This window comes from Dendrobium catenatum, unplaced genomic scaffold (assembly GCF_001605985.2).
Source record: "Dendrobium catenatum unplaced genomic scaffold, ASM160598v2 fragScaff_scaffold_156, whole genome shotgun sequence".
NCBI lineage: Eukaryota > Viridiplantae > Streptophyta > Magnoliopsida > Asparagales > Orchidaceae > Dendrobium > Dendrobium catenatum.
This window is the reverse complement of record NW_021318618.1, coordinates 2,881,490-2,907,264: the sequence shown is the minus strand read 5'-3', so window position 1 is coordinate 2,907,264 and position 25,775 is coordinate 2,881,490. Positions and strand designations below refer to the sequence as shown.

The 25,775-nt window shown below is 33.8% G+C and overlaps 2 protein-coding genes across 4 annotated transcripts; one reads left to right on the top strand and one right to left on the bottom strand.

Annotated features, from left to right (window-relative positions):
- The first annotated feature begins 5,020 nt into the window (after window positions 1-5,020).
- LOC110094042 (54S ribosomal protein L10, mitochondrial-like) lies at window positions 5,021-6,579 on the top strand. The gene is made up of 3 exons (XM_020819175.2): window positions 5,021-5,173; window positions 5,254-5,343; window positions 6,094-6,579. Exons 1-3 carry the CDS (start codon window positions 5,159-5,161, stop codon window positions 6,397-6,399), a joined length of 411 nt encoding a protein of 136 aa, XP_020674834.1. The 5' UTR covers window positions 5,021-5,158; the 3' UTR covers window positions 6,400-6,579.
- A 38-nt stretch (window positions 6,580-6,617) lies between these two features.
- Window positions 6,618-22,638, bottom strand: LOC110094041 (F-box/kelch-repeat protein SKIP11-like). 3 transcript variants are annotated; one of them, XM_020819173.2, is made up of 2 exons: window positions 20,910-22,638; window positions 6,618-6,661 (listed from the first exon to the last, which is right to left on the bottom strand). In XM_020819173.2, the coding sequence occupies exon 1, from the start codon at window positions 22,307-22,309 to the stop codon at window positions 21,014-21,016; it is 1,296 nt and encodes a 431-aa protein (XP_020674832.2). In that variant the 5' UTR covers window positions 22,310-22,638; the 3' UTR covers window positions 6,618-6,661; window positions 20,910-21,013. The 3 variants fall into 3 exon arrangements, with proteins under 3 accessions (XP_020674832.2, XP_020674830.2, XP_028547736.1); XM_020819171.2 differs by lacking the exon at window positions 6,618-6,661 and adding an exon at window positions 7,335-7,552; XM_028691903.1 differs by lacking the exon at window positions 6,618-6,661 and adding an exon at window positions 19,197-19,588.
- Between the last annotated feature and the right edge of the window lie 3,137 nt (window positions 22,639-25,775).

The following is a 25,775-nucleotide window of genomic DNA, read 5'->3' as shown; positions in this document are numbered from 1 at the left end:
CAATATTTAAAAAACAACAAGAATTCTCCACAAAAATCCAAACAAAACCCGAAGAACATAATATAATTTGTATTATTTGATGAAATAGAAATAGAAAAATACCAAGATACAATTGATGCTCTATTTGAGAGGAGGATCTATTTCTCCTAAATCTCTAAACACTGCTAGAGCCCAAAAACTTAAGAGATGTCCTAACCCTAGCAAAACATACCATAAAATTTAAAAAGAAATATCTAAACAACCCCTACTTAGAAATTTCTCTTCTAACTCCCTCAAAAATCCTTACTAAACTGTTATGTTGGCTTGTGCGATTCAAGCAGCGTACAGAAGAGGCGAAACTCTTCCACCTCTGTCTCCGTGAGCTGGTCTTGTATGGACCAGCTGGATCGATCCAATGGACCGGTCTAACATAATATCAAAGCATGCCATTGTTTATTAGATCGATGCAAGTCATCAACACGAACTCTAACTCTCAATATCAACACTGGTATTTATTTTAGACATCTATTAGAACGATGAATGCAATCAACACCAACTCTGACTCCTAATGTCAGCACTAGGATTTTCTTTAGTCTTCTTGGTCTTTGATATCTTCTTGTCAAATAAGAACAAGCAATCAACCAAACAAACAAATAATCTCTTAAAGACATCACTCACGCTCACACCATAGAGCTCTTCCAACTTCAATCACATAATATTTTATATATATTGTATGTTTATTACATTGAATCAATACATTCCCTAAGAAATGACATCTATGTGTGTGTGTGTGTGTGTGTGTGTGTGTATATATATATATATATAAGATTGGCATGAATGTTTATGCTTAACTGATAGAACTTGATATGCTAACCTGATTCCTAGAACTGGTTGCAACGGTTGATAAATTCTAAAGTTAAAAGGGAACTGGTTGCAGCTGGCCAAAAGGATCTAGTTTAATCAACATGATTCATCACTCTTTATCATTTAGATTATAAAGATTGTAAAGTTATTCCGAGTGAAAGTTTTATACCCAACATCATTTATTAGTTTTAAATTTCAAGATGAATGGGATAAATATAAAAAATAAAGTAAAATATTGTCTTAAGATTAGATGGAGGCATTTAAAGAATATTAATAAAAATATTTTTGAAAGTAAGATTCAAAATATTAAGATTTTGACTGTGCTTGAGAAAACTAATATTATGTAGGAAAAAATAGCTAGTGATATTAAAAATATTATAAAAGATATGATTAGAGTATCAGAAGGAAAATGTCATAAAAATAAAAATAGTTGGTGGTCGAATCAAAATGTACAAGAAAATATTAAAAATAATAAGCTTTGTTATAAAAATTAGTTTAAATGTAAAAGCTCAAAAAAATGGGAAAGATATAAAGAGGCCTATCAGGAGTCTAAGAAAGCAACATGCGTGACAAAAATTTTTATTTTTAATGATTTATATAATATATTAGATATTAAGGATGATGAAAGATATATGTATAACTTAGTCAAGCAAAGAGATAGGAGAAGTAAGAATTTAGTTCAAGTAAAGTATATTAAGAATGAAGATTAAAAAGTTTTTATTAGAATAAGATATTCAGCAAAGGTTGATGAGATATTTTGAAAAACTTTTCAATAAAGCTTGTGATAATATGATTTATTTTAGTGACCTTAATAGCTTAAATGAAAATGTCTTAGAGAGACATTGAAGAAAATGAAGTGTGAAAAAGCTATTGGACTTGATGATATTCCAATAAAGGTGTGGAAATGCTTAGGAGATGAAAGAATTTATTAGCTTGTAAAATTTTTCAATATTATTTTGAAAACTAAAAAGATGTCAGATAAGTGGAGAAAGAATGCGTTGATTCTTATTTTTAAGAATAAAGATGATACACAAGAGAGTGTGAATTATAAATGAATTAAGTTAATGTGTTAGACATTAAAACTATGGGAGAGAGTTATTGAGCATAGGTTACAATGTGATACTAATGTTTCTCAAAATCAATTTAGATTCATGCTATGTATTTCTACTATGGAAGTTATACATTTATTGAGAGGTTTGATGGAGAAGTATAAAGAGAATAAGGAGGATCTATTTATGATTTATATTATTTAGAGAAAGCCTATGATAAAGTTCCAAGAGAAGTGTGCTTTAGAGAGTTTTAGAAAAGAAATGAATTAATAATGATTGTATTCAAGTCATTAAATATATGTATGCATGAGCTATAACTTGTGTTCAAACACAAGTTGGTTTGACCAAGTTTTTCCTATTTCAGTTGGATTACATCAAGGATCATCTATAAGCTCATATCTTTTTGCTTATGTCATGGATGTTCTTATTAGACATTTGCAAGAGGATGTACCATGATCTGTGCTTTTTGCTAATGATATTCTTCTTGTTGATAAGACTAGAGAGGGAGTTGAAGGAGAACTTGCATTACAGAGGTCAAATTTAGAGTCTAAAGGTTTGTCGTTTGAGTAGATCTAAAATCGAATACTTTGAATATAATTTTAATAATAATAGCTCTAGAGGGGATTGTGATTTTGAGCGATTAAGTCATTAATAAGAGTACATTTTTTTAGATATCTCGGGTCTATTGTTCAAAGTGATGTTGAAATAGATTAAGATATTATTAGTAGAATTCAAGTTGGATGGTTGAAGCAAAGGAACGCATCCAACATGTTGTGTGATAGAAAAGTACCCCTCAAACTTAAGGAAAAAATTTATAAGGTGGTGGTGAGAACTGTGATACTTTATGGTGTAAAATGTTGTCCATTAAAAGAGAAGCATAAAATTTAATTGTTGCAGAGATGAGGCTGCTCTGGTGGATGAGTGGCTTCACTCTTAGAAACAGAAAGCAAAACGAGTATATACGTGAAAAGGTTGGAGTAGCTCTAGTAGTAGATAAGATTAGAGAGAGCCTCCTTAAATGGTTTTGTCACATAAAATGTTGGCCTTCCGATGAGCTAGTTAGAAGAGCAAATGTATTAGATTTGGCCTATGTTAAGAAAAAAAGAGGTAGACCTAAAAATACTTGGTTAGAAAATATTATAAATGATCTTTTTTTTATTAGATTTAAATGAGAATTTGTCTTTTAATAAAACACAATGGATAAAAAGTATTCATAGAGCCGACCCCACATAGTGGGATAAAGGCTTGATGTTGTTGTTGTACAATTCATCATCTATAATGGTGTTAGTAGTACCCATACTTATATACTGAATATCCATTGAGCGATATAAAGTTTCGATTGGTTGGTTCATTTTTTTTCAAATTCCAATGATATAATTCATAGTGGATGTGTGTATGGTGAGTTTTTGTTTTGACAGAAGGGAAGAAAATGGTTACTTGAATCTTTTAGAAATGTTCACGGTGTTATGCATGCTTGACAAATCTAAGAAGTTGGTGTGAACACTGTTCCCAATGATGTTCATGTCTTGCCAATAGTTTCCTGCTGCTTCCCTATTGCAGGTTGTTCACTTTTGCGTCCTCTGCTGGCTTGTTATCTCTATCTGTTGATGCCTCTAGTAGCTTATCTCCTTCAAATTCCTTTCTATTTCACGCCAGCTAATCTGTAGTCACACGTTGGGATTTGCTACAATGTCGCACCACCTCTCTGTTTGTATTTTAGCTCAGCTTCTTTGCTGTTTTACCGAATCCTTCAGCAAATCGAGAATTGAATCTTATTGAAGGATTTTTGTTAATAGAATTAAAGTAGGTTGTATTGATATATGTATTTGAACAGATTATGACAGGTTTTGAGAAGTTTCTTATTTTGTATATTTTCTATGTAAAATCAAAGAACATTGAGTATTGAAATAATATTTTTTTAGCTTTTATTTATTATTGTGTGTTTGCTGGATGTGTATTCTTCACGTATTTCACAATTGTGGATGATTACTTCCGTGGATGACATGAGGCTCCTATTACCAGCACGATTCTTAATTCTTCATCCGTGTATCCTTGTTCTAAATTGTTTAGTCGTTGGTTCTACATGAATGATTGAAATTTGATTTGTACTGAACTTTCTTTTTGAAATGTGAAATTGATTGTTACTGAAATTTGTCTTCAATCATTATTTACTTGTAGAATTTCAATATTTTGACAATTAATTAGTTATTTTTTGGAATGAAAGAAATATGCTTGGTGTCTTTACATTAAAAATGATTTTTTTTTTTGTGTTGAAGTTAAAAGTTGGTGACTTGCTAATTATGAATTCAACCATTGCCCTTCAGGGAGTTCATTAAAGTCAACCCAAATAGTTGTGTTAATCGTGTTGACGAATGTAAAAATAGCATAGTTTGTTCAGTTAGAAGTCCCTTACAGATTTAACTGAACAAGAAGTAACTCTATGCGGTGAAGGGTGGAAAGGGATCATTAAGTCCTTCTGGGAATGCCAAAAATAAATATTCGTGCAAGCCACTTAAATGGTTTACTTGCGTTGACAACTTTTAGCATGAATAAATTGTGAAAAATAGTTCACATTCGCCACTTTTATACTGATTACAACATGGAGTGATGTAAGCCTTGGACAGATTAGATCAGAAGGCAATGTGCTCCAGAGTGGAAAAAACAGATGATTGAGGTCTTAGACTGCCTCCACTTATTTGATAGGGATTTAGAAAATAAAAGGATTCAACCTTCTACCATGAAAAGAAAAACTTACCTTACAATAACTCCATACCGACTGCCTTCTGTGCTGCTTGCAATCATAGATACAGGCATGCCCCCAAAACACGATACTAAGATCACTTGGCTACTTTTAGAATTTAAAGATTGAAGACTTTTCGTGGTTAAAATTTCTGTGACAAGGCTGCTACAATGATGAAACCTCGTGAGGTTCGGTTGATTGCAGTCACTGATAAAAATTTTCTGATGGTTTTGTATGAATAGTTGTTTTGCATTACATGCTACTGCTGAGGTGCTCATTGTTCCGATAAGAATAAGAATGCTGTCATTTTCTAAGATGAATTATCTATTCAGTGGCTTTCAAATACTGTTGGCTGCCTTCTTTCTTAATTGCAATCATTGATAACTGTTGCAATTCTCTATTTATTGCCTGCTCGAGTGATTTTGATTTTTCCCTTTTTTTTATTTTGTCTCAACAGCCAGTTGGACTGGGAAAGATTGCAAAGCTCATCAACGCTGGCAAGATAGACTCATCAGAACTTATAACAATGAAGACTCTCAAGGTTTCAATATTTGCCATAACTTGTACTCTTAACATTGTCATATTTTGGGTTGATTAAAATCTAATTTCTTCTTACTGCAGGAAACAAGTGCCATAGGAAAGCAGATCAAGGATGGTGTTAGGCTGATGGGTCGTGGTGCTGAACTCATAAAATGGCCAATTCATCTAGAAGTGAGTTTTATGTCTATATCAATAAAAAAATTGCATATTCTAGATATTGTTCTTTCAAGTTGATAAATATGTAGAGTAATCATTTTTCTTCGATGTTGATCTTGATATAGTTGATAAATTCATTCTAGTTTAGCAGAGACAAGTCCCAAAAAACAGGCTCATGATTTGAAAATAATCGCAACTTTCTTGCAGATTACATAGAAGTACAATATGTAATCTTGTTCCGAGTAGCTAACGAAGAGATCTTATTCAGAATTTGATTTATACTATATACTGTATGATCTTCTTAAACCCTAATGCCATATTCTACAAAAGAAAATCCTTATAAAATTATGCTTACTGGAATATTCTGTTGTGACATCAGCTGAATATATTTGTTTTTTTTGGGACATTTAGGCCAATTAAGGCAAACTCACACAACGCATACACAAAGACTCGAACCTTGGACCTCTTAGTTGGAAGCCTAAGCTCTCAACCAATAGGCCAAGGAGAGTTGTGTAGCTGAATATATTTGTATTCCATCCTTGAAATATTGGCTTTCAAATCATTACCCTTTCCTGATCCCAAAGATTGGGATTAAGGCATCGTTTGAGACGGCTTTCGTTCTGCTTCTTAAAGCAGCTTCTTAATAGAAACTGTTTTAAGAAGCAGAAAAAAAAGACATCACTAACAAAGTCTAAAATGAGATGAATAATCTTTTTTCAATATATTTAAATGATAAAGTGAAAATATCAATGTGCCTATGTGCAGGTATCAAGAGTGACAGCTAGAGCAAAAGCAGCAGTAGAAGCTACAGGTGGTTCTGTAAGGAGAGTTCATTACAATAAACTGGGATTTCGAGCACTGCTCAATCCGGAATGGTTTGAAAAGAAGAGACGTTTGTTACCTAAAGCTGCGAGGCCACCACCAAAGATCAGAGATAAGGTTGACAGCATTGGACGTCTGCCCGCCCCTACCAAACCAATACCATTCAGTCCAGAAGAAAGAGCGGCGGCCGCCGCCGCAATGGGAGCTCCTCCACCCGCTTCTAGAGCTGCTGTTGATTCCATTAACTGAAGCTCTTGAGATTAGATGGCGGAGTTCAGTTGATAATGATCCAAGAAATTGGAACTGGCATTTTTCATATTTTTGTTTTATTTTGCTGATCACACTATTTCGTTCAATCCGTTCAGTGTCTCTGAATTTGATTGGTATTTCGGGAGTATGAAGTCGTTCATGATATTCAGTCTTGTGGACTACATGGCTGATGAGCTTTTCAGGGTGCTTATTTTTTACTTCCAAGCACTTCAAAATTTGAACAGTTCCAGAGGCTGAAATACTATGGAGAAATGAGTTGATATTATTAATCAGAAGCGCTGATTAATAATTAATTAGTTAAATTAGTATTTAACCTACTTATAATGGATCAATCACTTAATTTAGGATCTGTATTTATTAAATTGTGGTAAAAAGTTGTCATATCTGTTCAATGTTGCCTAATTTTTTTCTAAAAAGTTTTATAATATTTATAATAATTTTTAAAATTATATTTTTTAACCTACTATAATGGATCAATCACTTAGTTTAGGATCTGTATTTATTAAATTGTGGTAAGAAGTTGTCATATCTGTTCAATGTTATAACTCTTAAGAAAATTATTGCCTAGTTTTTTTCTAAAAAAGTCTATAATATTTATAATAATTTTTAAAATTATATTTTTCTCACAACAATTTCATAATTAAATTTAAAAAGACATTTAAATTAGTCCGACTTATGCTGAAATGAGTGAAAACTAAAGATTTGAATAAATTTGTTCTTTAGAATCGTAATCATATCAAATCATTTTTTTTTTTTTGTCATTTTGAAAGAATAATTTCTCAATCTAATGATTTGATTATGGATGAAAAGATAATTTCTTAGAGTTGGACAGTGCTAAATAGACTTCAATTTTTAGGGCATTAAAATAAATAAATGAATGAGGTAAGATATCCCTGAATTTGCTCGATCATAAATTTTTGAAGTCGTCAGAGAATTCAAATATATCATTTATCATAATCCCAGCGATAGAATCTTAACATATGCCTTCATAATTATATTCATCCTATTGTAAATAAAAGCATTTTTATGAAGTAAAATGATGAGAGGGTCTTCTTTTGTTGATCTCTCCCACCCATCTTTATTCATATGTGGTTTCACATGCTATTCTTTCCCTTTCTCATGCTTCCTGAACCTTTAGGGTTTAAGAAAATGAAGAACATTAATACAAAGAACAATCTTCAGAAACATAAACATTATATATATAGAAGTTAGAATCTACAGGTCAGAAACACACTGAAACTGTAGAGATCATCTGAATTTTATATCCTAAATTTCCTTTATCGTTCATCAAGACAATAAGAGTTGCTGTATAGAATAATATGGTTGATAAAACTTTCATCTTTGATAGTTGAAAGTTTTAATGTTTTGAAGGTTCATAAAAAAACTGGATGAAATTGCCAGAGCAATCGAACTTGCCGGATTGAACAACCTTTCTGGAACTATTTATACAACGTTCAGCAGTAAGTAAGTATATATATATTCAATTGTGACATCGATTATGGTTTAAACAAAAGAAATTTCCATATAAATATCATAAAATTTATATGTATTTATAGCTAATGCTTAAATCTTTATAATAAATTATGTAACTTCCTAGTTTATAAATTGCATAAAAAAATACACATTAAAATGTGTATTTAACTTTGATAAGTTAATATTAATGATATTTTTATGTATTTAAATGTTACTTTGTTTTATAACTAAATATAAAAAATTAACTATTAGATAGGTAAAAATATAAGAATTATGTCACATATATGTAAATTCTTAAAAAAAAAAATTAATGGTGCATCATTTGATCTAATAAATTCTACAAGATGACCTAAATCCGATTGCATACTCCCACTAGTAAAACATGATCAATGGATTGATTAAAGCTTTGTTTGGGACAACTTTCTTATTGCTTTCTAAAATTTTTAGTTTAAAAAATATTTAAACTAAAAAACTGCTTTAAGAAGCATTAAAAAAGTCACCCCAAACGAAACCTAAGATAATTATCTCTATGTTAGGGGCAGCATCTGATGGAGGAACCATTAACTTGTCAATTGAGTGGAGGGCGCTACAATAATATGAGATGGAAGATGGTATAAATCCATGTGACCCTCTAATGTTAACAACCACTTGCAACAATAAAGCATTCTCCCAAGGGGCCGAGGAAGTGGTATCCTTATGAAGGTAAGAGCCATTAGAATCAATCTTCACTTAAACATTTGAAGGCACCAATACATCTGAGACTGAAGCTAACTTTCCTACATAAAGAAAAGTTGTGGTTTAAAATATGACAATACGTGTAATAGAATAATTAATTATAATAATCATATCCCACGGATCTCCAACTGCAACCCTCGAATTGCTGTCCACAGATTGCTGACGTGGTCTCCCCTTGGTTGTGCCATTCAACACTCCCCCTCAAGTTGGGTTGTATAATCCTAACTTGCAAACAAACTTATCAAGTAGAGAGCCCGGTAGTACCATTGTTAAAATTTTGGCAAGTTGTTCATGAGTTGGGGTATATACTACTTCAATTTCTAAGTTCTTTATTTTCTCAGATATAAAGTGTCTATCAATAGTAACATGTTTCGTTCTGTCATGATGTACTGAATCTTTGGCCATACTGAATGCGGCTTGATTGTCACATTTCAACTTATTGTGCCTTCAATATTTATTCTCAGTTCAATCAATACTTGTCTGATCTAAATACCTTTCTAAATAGTAATTGCTAACGCTCTCAGTTCAGATTCTGCATTGCTTCTGGAAACAACAAATTATTTCTTGTCCTCCATGTCACTAGGTTCCCCCACACAAATAAATAATATCATGTGGTCGATCGACTGTCAAGCTGGCTATCTTCCCAATCTGCATCAAAATAAAGGATCAATTTCATATCTTCATTTTTCTTGAATAATAGCCCCTTTCCAAGAGTCTTCTTGAGATATCTCAATAATTGATATGCTACCTCTACGTGCTCCTTCATAGGATTACTCATATATTGGCTTACCATACTCACAGCAAATCTAATATATGGACGGGTGTGAGAGAGGTATATAAGCTTTCCTACAAGACGTTGATATCTTCCTTCATCTACTGGAACTCCCTCCTTTTCTATCCCAAATTTCTTCTTAAGATCCATAGGTGTAATGGCTGGTATGCATCCCAGCATCCCAGTCTCCTTCAGTAGGTCTAAGATATACTTGCGTTGGGAAATAAATATACATTTACTTGATCGAGCTACCTCCATACCAAGGAAGTATCTAAGTGATCCTCAAACTTCTTAGACAAAGCCTGCATGATCATCATTATTTCCTCTATATCATTTCCCATAAGGATGTGTCATCCACATATACAATCAGTACTACTACCTTACCTCTTTCTGATTGCTTCACAAACAATGTATGATTTGCCTGACATTGTTAAAATCATAGCCTTTTTACATACTTTGAGAATTTTCCAAATCATGATCTTGGAGACTGCTTTAATTCATACAAGGATTTTACAATTTAGATACTTTATCCCTTCCATACGACTTCTAAATTCCCGTTGGAATCTCCATGTAGACTTCTTCTTTCAAATTCCCATTCAAGAATGCATTCCTGATATCTAGCTAAATTTGCTGTTAAGGAAAGAAGAATCCTGATGGTGTTGAGCTCTGCAATAGAAGCAAAAGTTTCATGATAGTCTATTCCATAACACTGAGTAAATCCACTTGCAACCGTCTAACTTCCAGTGTCTCAACACTACCATCCACCTTATGCTTTATTGTGAACACACATTTGCAAGTCACAACTTTCTTTCCTGGTGGGAAATCGTATTCACCCATGTTTGATTTTTTTCCAATGTCATAATTTCTTCTTTAATAGCCTGTCTCCATCCTAGGTGATTCAAAGCTTCCTGAATATTGGTTGGAGTCTGTACATCATCCAACTTGAAAAGGAAGACTTGATAAGTGTTTGATAATCTGCTATATGAGAGAAAGTTTTCAATTGGATGCTGGTGACTCTTATCTCTTTTTGAACTTCCTCATTTTTCTCCTCTATATGAATTTCTACAGTTGTTGGATCTATTAAAGTAGAGTAGATAGGTGCAAGATGTGTCACTGTGGGCTCCAAAAATTCGGCCCCGTCCTCCCCGTTGCTTTTCGGGGGAGTTTTAACAGATTAAGTTCCAGGGTAAATTTTGGGAAGGCAGATTGGGTTTGTAGATAAGACACAACCCAAAGATTTCACCCACGTTTTGCGAGGACTTTATGATATGAGTTCTAATTTTCTATAGGTGCAAGCTCCTATAGTTAATTACCCCTTCCGATAATGAGAGAGAACTTTCGATTAAGGCTAGTCGCCAATCAAATATGTGGAATATGTGTTATCTGGCATATAGTAGCAGCATGGTTTGGGTGTAGAAAATTTGATATTTAAAATTGAAAATTTCACCATCTTGTACTTAAAGCGAGTAATGGACCCGATCAAGATCTCATGGTTTTGTCGTCCCAGGTCATCGTGGTCCATAGTTTTCTTAGTCAGAGTAGATAATCAACCCAAACTAATAGAAGGATCCTTGCCAGCAGCCATGGGTTACTTCGTCCAAGGGTGTCTTGTAGACCTGGGGTAAATATTTACCTAAGGGAATAAATTTAAATCCACCTTAGCTAACAAAGGACTTTGTGCCCTATAAATTATATCTTATTAATTTATATCTCAAGGATTTGATGTCATTAGGGAGCTTATAGGCTCTGACCATAACAGTAATTTAGTGGTGCCATTTGACGGCAAAATCACATGGTTCAAAGGGCCCTGATCATAACCGTTTACCTGCGGTGTCATTTGATGGAAAAACTGCCAGTTAGAAAACATGTGCGACGCTCTTACTGGCAAGAGACTATTTGAGAATGAATCCTAGTGATATTCTTGAAAAAGCATTAGCTCTTTGTGAGTTGCAGTGATTTTTATATTTATCCACCTCGACAAATTGTTACGAATAGTGGATTGATTTTGCTTTAAGCATTTGATGGTGATTTCAATTTTAAACATTTTTTAATTTTGATGATTTTTCTTGGAATTTTGGATTTTGAACTTTGGAAACTTTTGGAATTGTGAATTTCATGGGTATTTTGGAGGCATTTTGAATATTTGAAATTAACCCCTCTAGTTGAGATCTATGTTCAACATGACCATCATCGGGATGAACGGAAATTTTATTGACTAAACATTGTCGACTCTGCCAACTTGCCGACAAAGGATCGGGTTCATAAGCTTTATATTTTTGTTGATGAATTTCTTTGGTTATAGACCTTGAAGGCCTAATATAAATGTATAAAACAAACATTCTGGTAGACATCTTGACCGTATATATGTTTGATGGTTCGAGTCATGCCGACTCATATCTATCCACATAGAAGGATCGGGCTCGAACTTGGGTTCATTTATTGACATGCGTAGCATCCTTAAACGTAACGTGTGTAAACATAACATGCTCGCCAGAGCCCATGCAAGTGTATGATTTTCATATGCATTCATTTGTATTTATGTGTATACATGTTGTATTTGTATATGTGGGGGCATTTTGGACATTTGGCAAGTTCTTTATAGAGATTCATATTTGTTGTGGTCCTGCAGCATTTGCTCCTGGGTGAAATATTGAGTACACAGTAGACACTCCACAGCGGCCCATAGGAGCTTGCATTATGAACATAATATATTTTTCACCTTCGTTGGCGAGTTCTACGTAATCACCAGCATAAGCTTAGGGGCCACTTGCTCATCAATGAATTTGCAAGCCTCAATAATCTAATCCAACTCAATGTTCAGAACTTGGTTGAGCTGAAACTCACTCTATTTTTAAGAATAATTATTTGATTTGGCTTTCTCTTCCCAGAACTCATATAGAAATCGATAGACAACTTTCTAATTATGTCATCATCATCATTTTATGTTTTTTGCTTAAATGAATAATCAATCATTTCAACCTTGGATGAATGTATCCTTGCTATTATCTTATACTTCGAAATCAATGGCCACTTGCCCTGAACTAACGACTTGTCGTTTTCACTATATATTGGATCCCTCTGGTTGCAATTAACATGTTAAATGTGGAACGAGTCTCCAGCAGTGTCATTGAACCTTTCTGTTTGTAGGGGATTGATGTGTCTTTTCTTGGAGCTTAATCATTATTGATGATAGGGATGTCACCGTATTCCTTCATACCTGCCTCTTGACAAATTCATCATATGTGCGTTGTATTCATCACATGTTAATCATCATTGCCTGCGGGTAGATGAATGGACTATGAATTGAGGTTGACTGTTGAATGAGTTGTATTCATCCTTTCCACCCATCCATCATCCATCTATCATGTTCAACGTGTGTTGACCTTCAGCATGCGTAGGCAACCACTATATTTATCTACAAGTCCGCTGTCGTTGACTAGGGGGGTCAAACGACATTGATCACTTTGCAAATTATATTCACTTGAAGCTTGTTTAATAAGTCTTGATCATCAGTTCGTCATGCTCGTTGTACTTTTGACCTCTTTCATTGATACATTTTCTGGACGCCGAGTATATACTTTTCAATTTCCATTACCTGTGGATTTCCACCTTCTTGCAAAAGTCTAGCATGTTGACTCGCAAGTTTATGTTCGAAGACTTGCTCATTACAAGTTCTTTACAGTTTTTGCATTATTGCATGTAAGCACATTGCCACCTTCCTCACAATTTCTTTTGATTGTTGCTTATGAGTGAGGTATAAATATTTCAATCATCATAAGTCATTGTTCACAGGGAATTGTTGTACACCCTTTGAATGTGTTTGTAGCATGTTTTCCACATCACTTATTCATAAGTGGTACATGACATCCATCATTAGTTCCGATTGAAGAATTACCGCATCCATTTGTACGCAAATCTCTATTGTCCATAAATGATTCATCATCTATGAAAGTACCACTAGTACCATTGTTTGTAGGTAGATTTAGCGCATTCACTTGTATGTTAACACTGATTGTTGGATGGATTGCGTTCATCATACATTGTCAATACGCACACCACTTATTATGACCATATATGCTCATTTGTTAGCAAGATTTTGAGATGGATGTTGCAAGTCAAATATCATCGTCCAAGAGTTTCATGTTATGACTTATAATCATGTCACACTTTCTACAGTTTCATCACTACATGTGAGCAAGTTGTGGTTGGAATTTCATTCAACATTGTTTATTCATTTAGACACATTAAAAGTTATTATTTGATTTTGATATTTTCACTTTGATCTTGCACTTATCAAATTAAGGTCCAGTCCTCTATTTTTTCAATTGAGTTTTGTTCCCTATTGTCCAAATTGCAAGTTCAAACCAAATTTGCTTGTTCCCGGTTGTCCATCTTCAAAACAAGAAGCCTTCATTCCACTATGTGGGACTGACTACATGAATCCTTTTTCTTAATTGTGTTCTATAAAGAGTTAAATTGTCATTTAAATCAAATAAAAAAGACTTTTTTAATACTTTTTAATCAAGTCTATTCAGGTCCACCTCTATCTTTCTTAACATATGTTAGATCTAAAATATCTACACTCCTAATAGAATCATCATAAGGCCGCCGTATTATGCGACCAAACCATCTAAGGCGACTCTTTGTAATGTTATCTGCCACTAGAGCTACTACAACCTTTTCATGTATATACTCATTTCGTATTTCGCCTTTAAGGGTAAAGCCACCCATCCAACTGAGCATCCTAATCTTTGCGACACTTCACTCAATTTTATGCTTCTCTCTTAATCGCCAACATTCTGTCCTATAAAGCATTGCAGATCTCACCACCATCTTATGAAATTTTCCCTTAAGTTTGAGGGGTACATTCTATCACACAATAGGCTCAATGCATTCCTCCACTTCAACCATCCAACTTGAATTCTATTAATAATATCCTCATGTATTTGACCATCGATTTGAACAATAGACCTGAGATATCTAGAACATGCATTCTTTTTAATAATTTGATCGTCCAATGTCACAATCTCACAACTAGATCTATTATTACTAAAATTATACTTTCATATATTTGATTTTAGATGTATTCATGTAAGGTTGGCCTTTATAATTCAAGTTTTTGATCAACTCCCTCTCTAGTCTTATCAATAAAAAGAATATCATCAGAAAAAAGCATACACCAACATGCATCCTTTTGCACACATCTAGTAATAACATCAATATGACTAAAGCCAAAAAGATATAGGCTTTAATGTTGATCCTAGATATAATCAAACTAAAATAGAAAAATACTTGGTTAAATCACCCGGTGTTTGAATACAAGTAACAATTATATATATATAATAACTTGAACATAAGCATTATTATCTCCTTCCTTTTCTAGAACTCTCTAGAGCACTTCTCTTGAAAATTATCATATGCTTTCTATATCAATAAATATCATATGTAGATCCTCCTTACTCTCTCTACACTTCTCCATCAAACCACTCAGCAAACATATAGTTTTCATAATTGACCTACCCGACATGAATCCAACCTAATTTGAAGAAACATTAGTACAACAATAACATCAAGCCTTCATCCCACTATATGAGGTGGAGAAACATTAGTACCATAGAAAAAAAAAAATTCAAAGAAAGCCTAACTATAATTAAAAAACAAAACAAAATTTCAGGAAAATATCTCAAAGATGGGCCCCAACATCACGTCCCTTCCATCTCTAGTAGAAAAGTTCTGATGATAAAAATATACTCTCATGCGAATAATACATTTAATGGTTAAATGTTAGATCAATGGTTAACCTGCATATGTACTCTATGCTATTAATACTGAAGTAAATTAGATTAGAAGTGGAAGAACTCGGTTTCATTTATTACTCAGCGTTTTCCCTTTTACCACTTTCTTTCTTTAGTAGGGGATTGAACTAGAAGTGCATTTCATGTAAGTGAAACATTTGAGGCTGACTTAAAAATGTTTACGTTAAAAAAGTTAATAGGTAATAAATTCTCTAATCACCAGAGCAAAATCATATGCTAAATCATTAAGAAATTTTTTGGGAAGACATCCAAATCTATTGAGAAAGAAAGGAGGTGTTATCACTGTTCCACATCTAAAACTACAAATTGCAAAGAGAAATCTCTATTTTACCTAGAGATGGGATGTGAGCAAACCAAAAATGTTTATTTAGAGTGAGGACTAAAGCCCAATTTATATGTGGTGTACTTTATTTAATATTATTTATTGGTCAATCATAAATAATAAAATAAAACATATAATTTCTACATATTGCAAAACCCATACAACTTAAACGTCTAAAAAAATCCAATATTCTATTAACTTAGTTGATTACTTTTAATATGTAGAAATTAGATCCCCTAATACAATGTACACTTACTATTAATATATAGGCCCACATTAGAAAATTCCTAACAGTTTCCCACTTGCATCACATATGTTACAACAATTGTATATTGCAAGATTTAAAAAACTTAGATATTTATTATCATGACTAAAAAACACATCCAAATAATTTGGTTCATCAATGATATCAATATAGGATCAAAACAACATTCATCACAATTCGTCATAATTAGATTTATCAATGATCACCATGCTCATATAATCATCAAAACATAACAAGTATGAATGTTTAGCGTGTTTTTTTCTCATATCATGACTTTCTAAACATAATTCTTATATCTTCTATATAAATCAAGCCTAGCTTCCCTCAAACCCAAAACACTTATAACCATTTCAAAATTCTTCCAAATATTCCATCACATCCCTCATAACTCCCAAGAGCTCAACTCAATAATGTTAAAATACCCTAGCCAAAAGCCTAACCTATAAATCCAATTTTCTACTATAAGCCACCAAAATAAAAATATTATAGCACATCAACAACTAATCCATAATTCATAAAAACATTACCATTAATTCTATAACATCTCAAGCTTTTAATCTGAGTCCCTCCCCCATTTTCCTTAAAGGAAGGACAATTTAGCCTTTGGTAGCATAAAATGTTCAGCACCAAACACTAAATACTCGTTTCACCACCACCCTAAGAGGACACCAATCAAATTGTTATCCTTACAATAATGATTCTATAAACCCAACATCAATAAGAGAATGGATTTTCCTGAGACATCTCCCATGGTCTTGAGGTGTGGTTAGTTGACCTAAGGTACGAGAAACTGCATTCGGAATTAGCGGGATAGGGACTGTTTCACTCAGCTGAGACCAAGAGCTTCTTGTTTTTCATATGCTACATCGACCACATCCTCTATAATTCACATACTCTTGTGCATCATCTTTATTCTTAAAACTAAGAATCAACACACTTCTCCACTCACATGACATCTTTTTAATCTTCAAAATAACATTAAAAAGTTTTGTAATCTAAGAAATTCTTTCATCTCCTAAGCATTTTCACACCTCTATTAGAATATCATCTTGTCCAACCATTTTTTCACATTTCATTTTTCTTTAAAGCCTCTCTAACTTCGATTTCACTAATACAATGATAAAAACAAAATTCTCTATTTTTATTTAGGGTATTAGAATCACTAAAGTTTAGAGGAATAAGCGAGCAAAAAAAAAATTAAGGGGCCTACCACGAACGCATATCGTGTGGGCAGATGGAGGGCATCATCCTCATGTCTCTGACCAATGAACCTACTTCTTTCTTGTAAAAGAAAGGCAACCTTTAGGACAAGACCAAAAAAAATGGAGATCCTCTAAGGGTGGTCAAGGAACATATTGGGTCTTGAATAGTGTTGAGAAGAGGCTTCAAAGATTCTTGAGGAGGAGAACCTCTAATAGAGATAATAGGTAGTTTGTCGACTTAGCATCCCCGGGTCCTAACCATCTTTCTTGAAAAAGGAGTAAATTATAAGGAAGCTTTGTGAATATGATAATTTAACTATTTTTCCTAGCTTTGGAAGTGATAAACACACATCAGATAAGGAAAAAGAAAGTTGTCCTAATACTAATGCCACATTTGTTCAACAAATTGACTATACATGGGCAAAGTGGATGAGCTCTTACAATCAAGGTCACGACCACCTCTATTAAGCATACGAGTGTTTATGATCTAGATGCTTCTTATTGCTTAAGAAATAGTTTTGCAGTTTTGCTAAATTTGCAAACTAACACGTTTGTTTAGTGTTTTAATGGAATGCATCTTAAAGTTCCGCAAAGGATGTGGTTTCACCAATAATAAAGCCCCTTAGGATATTTCTGTGCCTGCTTCTGATAAAAGCTAATTTGGGTTGTATACTTAAGAAATAATCTAGTACAAGAAAGTTTGCGATGAGTTAAGCCATAACAACAACAAGAATCTGAACTACGACACTAAGAATCAACTTCTTGGGGTGATGTCTTTGGAATGGTGACTCTGGGGTTGAAGGCTACACTACAAAGTCAATAGCATGATCGAGAGCACTTCAAGATCACTTAAAGAGTTACAACAAGGCAATGATGAGGATCCTTACTCATGTACGGGAGAAGCATAAAGCTCATCAAATGGAGATGTTTGAGGGATTTGACTATTTCCAGTGTTATTCTTGTGGGATTCTAATAAAAGGGCACAACTAGTGTTTTTATTAATGAAGAAATAACCCCGCATGTGTTATGCCTCAAGGGATGCTAACAAAAGGGTAATTATAGCCTTAATCAATTAGACTAAGGAGATTATGTATAATAGCCCAAACTCTTAACAATCGAGATATTGTCCGCTTTGACCTTAGAGCCTCACGATTTTATCATGTTTGTGAAACTTCCCAGTATGCCACCCATCTTAGAATTGCTCTGGGATGAGCATGCATAACTACGGGGTTTCTTAATAAAATTCCAACCATTACATCAAAAGGCGCCTCGATGTTTAAGAGTTTAGCTTCTTTTGCTTAAGGGGTTTCACAATCTCACTCACTTAAGTAATTGACATCCTCATTAATATCATTATCTCATAATCATCCACCATGCAGATATAATTATCGAGGTGGCCCCTACAAATTCAAGTGGTGGCTCCCATCACGTACCACTTTGTCTCATACAGGATTCAAGAGATGGCTCTCATGGCATAGCACTTTGTCTTGTATGGCACTTGGTTCCTATGTTCTAACTTGTGTATTGCTCTGATACCATTTGTAAAGGCTCAAACTCTTAACTATTGAGATATTGTCCACTTTGCCCTAAGATCCTCACAGTATTGTCTTGTTGGGGCAACTTCCCAGTAGGTCAGCCATCTAAGAATTCCTCTGGGATGAGCTCGCTTAACTACAGTATTTCTTAATGAAATTCCAACCATTACATCAAAAGGAATCTCGATGTTTAAGAGTTTAGCTTCTTTTGCTTAAGGGGTTTCACATTATGTTTGTGCATGGGCCCAAGCGATAGTGTAAGAGCTCGCAGCCTTTTCGACATAAATATATTGTCTTGATTGTCGGTGATAGTTTTCTCTATGTAGGTAGAAGTATACTAGGCCTTATTAGCACTTGATTAGACATCCAGACAAAAACATGAAAGAACTAAGGTCTTGACATAGTTAAAAAAAAAAAAAGTTACATTAGTTTTTAAGATAATTGGTTATCACAGAATAAAAAAATTGGAGAATAAAAGGAGGACGATGCTTTTACCAGCGAGGCGGAGTAGCCGTAAGATTTTTTTACAGTCAAAGCTGAAAATAGTCATTATGTTGGATTTTATATAGAAGCATTTTGGCAATAGATTTCTAGAAAAGAATTTATGCTTGCATAAGTTCAGGAGTATCCAATATGTGACTTGAAAAAGAAGCACAGAGACTAAATCACTAGGAATGTCTTTCATCAAGTCTTACAAGCAAAGTCATTTATGAATACTTAAGAAAAATGACAAAGATTCATCTCGCTATTAACTAGTCCTCTGGCCTTGGCTCTTGGATAGGAAGGGATGAGGATCCAACTTCTTGAGCAGATTATGCTTCTACATATAACAAGTTAATAATTCCTTCTAAGGATAAAATAATTTTATAATTGTAAAACATTAGAGTGCCAAGTTCTCAGGATGCTCCCCTTCGCTAGTATAGCTTATGGAAACCCCTTCTGATGCATGGGTCTTTTCAACTGGCTGAGAACTTTTCATAAGCCAGAGTGCTTCCTTATGACCTCCATCTTTCTAAGGACGAAATCCTGAGCATTGAACTCTCAGACCCTGCACTTGCCATAGACCATTTAAGTGACTCGGCCTTGCTGTGTTTTAAATTGGGGAAGAATTGCACGTTTGGTTTCTTCTAATAGATTTTGGTTGACTTCGGCACATCCTAATTACTCTAGATCCACTTAGGTACCTAATCTAATGGTGGAAACAGTTACCCAAATATGAGCTATAGGTTGGTAGATCTTGACAAGTATCATTGCTTCACAACTAATAGCAAGAGAAAACGGTGTCTCTCTACTAGTTGAGAAGATCATATTTATTTTTTTGATATGGACAATAAGTGGTTACCAATTATGATACAAGAAGTTCATCAAAACTATATGCATGTTCAAAATGATAATAACCAAGGCAAGGTGCATATGATCTTCTTGGAACGTTATTTAATTTAGAAATCAAATGGTTAATATTAAGAAAAATAAATCTCGTTGACTAGTGTAGCTAACTCATTCTTTTTTGTTAATAAATTTTCCCTGTTCGCCCTCTTCTTCTCATTTCTATAAAGTAGAAACCTAGGTTGCAAGCTGATGAAACAATTAAAAAAAGAAATTTAATAAAACGGAATTTAAAGAAGTTATGTGTCAAGCGCATAACAAACATTCAAACGGCAAATTATTGTATCCGGTGTCCGGATTCGTCCGGACACCAATAAAAACGCACACGTCACTCAAAAATATCGGGGCCCAGTGCATCCGGTGAGGTGGCGTGTCCGGATTGGATGTCCGCATGTCAGGTGACCGGATGCAATAATTTGCCCATTCAAACACTGGAAGTGATTGGGTGTAAATATTAAATAGGTAAACATAATATTTGAAATGTAATGGACTATTATGCCATTTCCACCACCAATACAGTAAAAAATAGCGAACATGCTTAACAAAGTGAAGTTAAGCAGAAACAAAAAGCGCAAGGTTCCATTAACAGGAAAAAAAAAAGGAAAAAGAAGCAATAAAACATGCCTTCAGTTATTGACTGCAAATAAACATCATAACCAGCAATGAAGGTTTAATGAACTTGAGCTACTAATTTTCCTGGGAAAGCTGTCCAGTCTATGGATCACAGAATAGTTTGTACAGTTGGTTCAGATAACATAAGAAGGAAACCACTTCAAAATGGTTTTATCCTTAAAAAAGTCCAGCATGCTGCCAAAAGTTGTGTTCTTCCCTTTCTCAAATTTGAAGAAATGCATGGTAAATCAAAGGGGCGAAGAAAAAGAGCAAGTTTGATATATAAAAGAAAACAAGTGTAGGATGCGAAGAGAGAATTATATTGAATTTTGAGTTCACTTCAAATATCAAAGAAAAAGGGTAGAGATTACCTATTATGTAGAATCAGTATTTTAAACTGTAAGAACAAGCCAATCTTGTGCCTCTATCGTTCTAAGAAGTAGAGTATAAAGTAAGGTGACTAAGATCAGATAGATCAGCAGCTCATAACGGCACAATTATAGACAAAATTTCCAGAATGTTTGCTAGCAATCATATTCCACGCAGGTGGCCTCTCATTTGGAATCCATGAGTTGAGCTCAATCATTCCTCCCCCCAGTCCCCTTGGTCCGCCAATAACCATAAGCTGCTCGCCACACGCTCGGAATGCAACACCCCAGCCATTCACAGGAACATTTCTCTCAGGCAATTGACCTAAGGTGGTCCATGAGTTATTCTCCTTATTGTACTCCCTCACTTCTTTTGAGGCACAATCTGCTGCATAAAGTTTATTGTTGACAACAGCTACAAGTGGAGGAGCGCCATGCTCTCCACACAGACCAGAAGACATATTTGGGATTTGCCTCCAAACTCCTTTAGCAAGATCATACTCTTCTCCGCATGTTAACACCTCTTTGTTGCTAGCCACCCCACCAATCACATAAAACTTATCATCCATGAACACACCAGAACACATCTTCCTTGGTATGTTCATGCTAGGAAGAGTCTCCCAAGTTTGGAGCTCGGAATTATAGAGCTCTGCTGAGCTCAATATATTTCCACGAGCATCAGTACCACCAGCTACAATAGCTTTCTCGCCGGAGCTAGCTGATCCAAACAAGCACCTAGGCGAATTCATTTCTTTTCCAGGTGACCAAGAATTATTCAGTATGCTATATCTCAGTACAACGTGAGAAGTTACTCCCCTCCCAAAAACAAGAAGCTCCGTACCTACTGCAAGGGACTCCTTATCACAACACATGAAGCATTCATTAGGAGGCATTCTGGGAAGACTGATCAATCTATTGCGGTAAGGATCATAGGCCTCCCACTCAAGAACGTTGCAAGAGAAATAAACCCAGTGCTCTACAATACCCATCTGCAGCCTTCGTTTGTAAATCTCACCACTACGGATCAGAGATCGAAAGCTCCTGTTGAGGGACGCAATACAACCATAATCTGAGCGAGAGCATCGAAGCAGGCAGTCGATTGTGATATCTCTACCTATTGGACTTATAAGATCATCTACAGCTGAATAATCCCTATCATCTCCTTGTCGATTACTATCATTTGGTGTTTGTTCAATTTCTCTGCTACTGGAAGCACCAATAAGCTCCATAGATTTTCTCCTCTTCCCCATATCTCCACTATTTCCCTCCTCATCCTCTTCCTGTCCTCCAATCGGGCTGTATTTATTATTAGAAATTTCAGAGCTCATGTAGAACCAAGTGGATTCTTGCTCGAAGGTGTTCGGTAATATCTTTGGGAACAGGCAGGAGCGGTCCTCCAACATATCTCCCAAGAAAGAGAAGATAGAAAAAAAGCCTAAAAACGGCAAAAGCTTTGACGTAGTCAAGCAATTCAAATCCTTCTACAATGTCTTCAAGGGAGTAGAACTAATCCTCCATAGTGCTGCCGAAGCTTGGGGGTGGCGGCGGCGGCGGCGGAGGAGGAGAACGAGGAGGTGGAGGAGGAGGAAGACGCGACCTTATTGGAGATAGTGAGTATTCGCTTCCGTTTCATCTTCCCAGAAAGCTAGCGCCATTATTCTTATTCTTCTCCTCCTCCGCCTTTCTTCTGCTTCCGCCGTCGCCCTTCGGATCCTCTACCACGTCCGGAGTCCGCACCTATTTTGTATTCTGATCTTGAAGATCTCATATAAGTATTTTTTTTTATAAATCAAAATAATTTCTTGAAAATTAAGAAGGGAAATATGAAACCAAACATCAAAGTGGTCTTGCTCAAGTGATATACACATGGTTTTCAACATATGACTTGTCATTTACAACATATTTGTATCAATTAATTTGTAAATATCTTCTACCCTAAATTCAATAATTAAAATATTAAAAAAATAAATATAGGGTAAGAATAAAATTATGATGTTTTTATTATTTTATGGGTCCTATAATTAGTTTAACTTTAGAGGCTTTAGCTAAATATTACTTTATTTTTAATTGAATGAAGACTTCCATTTCCTTCAATAATATTAAAGGAAAATTAAATAATTTACTAATAAAAAAATGGATCAGCAGTTGAACATGAACAAAAACTTAGCTCAAGAAATTCTAATTAAGAAAAAAAAATTATTTAAGGCACTTTTAAAAATTTTATAAATATCTTTTTTTTTTTACTTTTTAAGAAAATATATCAACTTATAAATGTTGAATAGGAACAACCCAAAAAATTAGTGAGAAATATTTTATGACATTATAACTTTTAGATGAACCAATTTACCAAAGCATACTTACACTTGATTCATAGCTATGTTTATGAGCTCAAAGGTTATGTTAGTCATCTTTATTTATTTATTTATTATTATTATTTTTAATATGATTATGTTAGTCATCCTGATTATAACATGTTAACTTTTAGGGTTAGGATTGAAATTGCTTTAATAAGGTAAGAAGCATGTAAAAAGCATAGGAAAGCAATGCATGAAGAATGGAAAATATTGAATGTGAAATTCATGTTTTTTTAAGATGAATATTCATTTCCCTTGATAAATTTTATTGAGTTGGTATATATGGGCAACCAAGAACTTATACAAATTATGATAAAATAGTGAAAGATAATATCACTATAGTGCATGTTGAACTAGTTTAGATTCAATTGGAAATTTGAGTTGCTTTTCCTTTAAGTGCAAAATTCGTAATATATATTATTTCACGTGCTCCAATCATAGCAAATCTTTGTTGCAACCATGCCTCAATTATCATTGCATGTTGCGTTTTTTAAGTCATCCCTACTTGGGAGTTCTAGCATTTGTGTCAGCTCTAGTAGCTCCCTTGTCATTTATGGCTGTCGCATATTAGATATTTTCCATCCAAAGGGTTTCATGGTACCATCACCTCTTACTACCAACATCCATTCTTACCCTTAAACTTGAATTCCTCTCCTAGATGCCTAATGCCTATAGCTCTTTTTTCATTCCATCTCCCATGTTCAAATTATAATTTTGTTGTATTCTTTGATGCTACATGTTGCTAGTGGTTACTTGGTTGATGTCATGCTTAGTTGTTCTCAACATTTAATGTGTTTGATCATGGAAAATGTCATCTCAACATTCTTCTCCCTAATCATCATCTACTCACTTCACCCTCATATGAAGGTAAAGACACCCAATTGATTCTTGATTTTCGGCTTTCAAAAATTAATTGTTGGATCTTTTGAAATTGACTTTGGTGGAAAATTTAATTATCAGCCGACTTCCTTTTCAATCTATTAAGATATACTTTGCAAGCCTTTCAACTTATTGAAAGTTTCTTGTATCCTTACTCAACTAAACATACATATTACTAAAATTCTAGGAGATTGACCTTCTTGTTATGTTTTGTGGATGGGGATTCTTAAAAAGAAGAAAGCATTCTTAGATTGAATTGTGGACTGCTCAGTCACAAGAGAAGCTCCTTGTTTCAAATCGAACAGTAGTTCTGCTTGGGAAAACTTACATACATGTTTAGGTGACTACAACTTGGGTTAATGATAATTCCATCTCCAACCCGAGCTTAAACTAATTAAGGATTGTCATTTATTTGTGAGAATCATGTTAGGTGTTTTTTTTTTGGTATTATTTAGCGAGTAAGTGTCCTCTCTCTCTCTCTCTCTCTCTCTCTCTCTCTCTCTCTCTCTCAAGCGATTGTTCATGGCAAGAACCGAAAAACTTTAGATCGAGGGGAGGTTGAGGACGTCAAGGGCGTCAAGAGTGAGTTGGGAGAGGTAGGCTTCAACGGATGATGTCATAAGTGTAAAAGGAGGAGGTGTGCGAGATGAAGTCTGTGGCGACTTTGGCTTAAGATTGTTCAGGATTCCAAAATTTTTAGGGTTTGCTTTATGAGATCATGAGGTGCCTTAGTGATGTTGGAGATGTGGTGGCTTATGACAAGGTTAAATGCTTTGTTGGGTTGCAATAGTGATGGCAGCAATGGTTTAATTGTTGTCATCTTCATATGTAGTTCTTTGCGCAATATCTCCGTTGAAGTTGTAGAATTTTTTAAAGAAGCGCCAAAATCCGATTCACTTAATAATCAAATATATTCATCTTGCTTAATGATAAATATGTATAATAATAATAATAATAATAATAATAATAATAATAATAATAATAATAATAATAATAATAATAATAATAATAATAATAATAATAATAATAATAATAATAATAATAATAATAATAATAATAATAATAATAATAATAATAATAATAATAATAATAATAATAATAATAATAATAATAATAATAATAATAATAATAATAATAATAATAATAATAATAATAATAATAATAATAATAATAATAATAATAATAATAATAATAATAATAAATATGTATAAATTTTAACATATTTAATTTTTATCTAAGTTATAATTAATTATTTAAAAATATTTTATATAAAACATTTAAAATATATGTTATATTACTAAAATATTTATATAAATATTAGTAGATTAAATATAAAATGTTATCTGAATTAAACTTATGATACTTTCTATATATTTAATTTAAATTATTAAATATATATTTTTTGATAATACATAAGTATGGAAGATGAAATCAAGGATGGTCTTCCCATTCTGGGATTGAAGCCTTGTAGTTTCTCGGGGGTAAGAAATTTTTGTTATTGCTGGAGAATGACACTATTCTTTTTCTTCCTGTTCTAACATCTCTTTCAATGACCAGCAATGGAGTTAAGTGTTGTCAGAGATGTGATTAGGAAGGATTTGGCCGCTCTTGGGATCTCGTCGTATATAAAATTTTA

What these genes read in the sequence shown, in the direction of transcription:
- LOC110094042 (XM_020819175.2), top strand. An exon ending in AATGGCCAATTCATCTAGAA is followed by an intron (nt 5,344 to 6,093) that starts GTGAGTTTTATG and finishes GCCTATGTGCAG; the next exon opens with GTATCAAGAGTGACAGCTAG.
- LOC110094041 (XM_020819173.2), bottom strand. Translation starts at nt 22,309, where the DNA reads ATGTTGGAGGACCGCTCCTGCCTGTTCCCAAAGATATTACCGAACACC.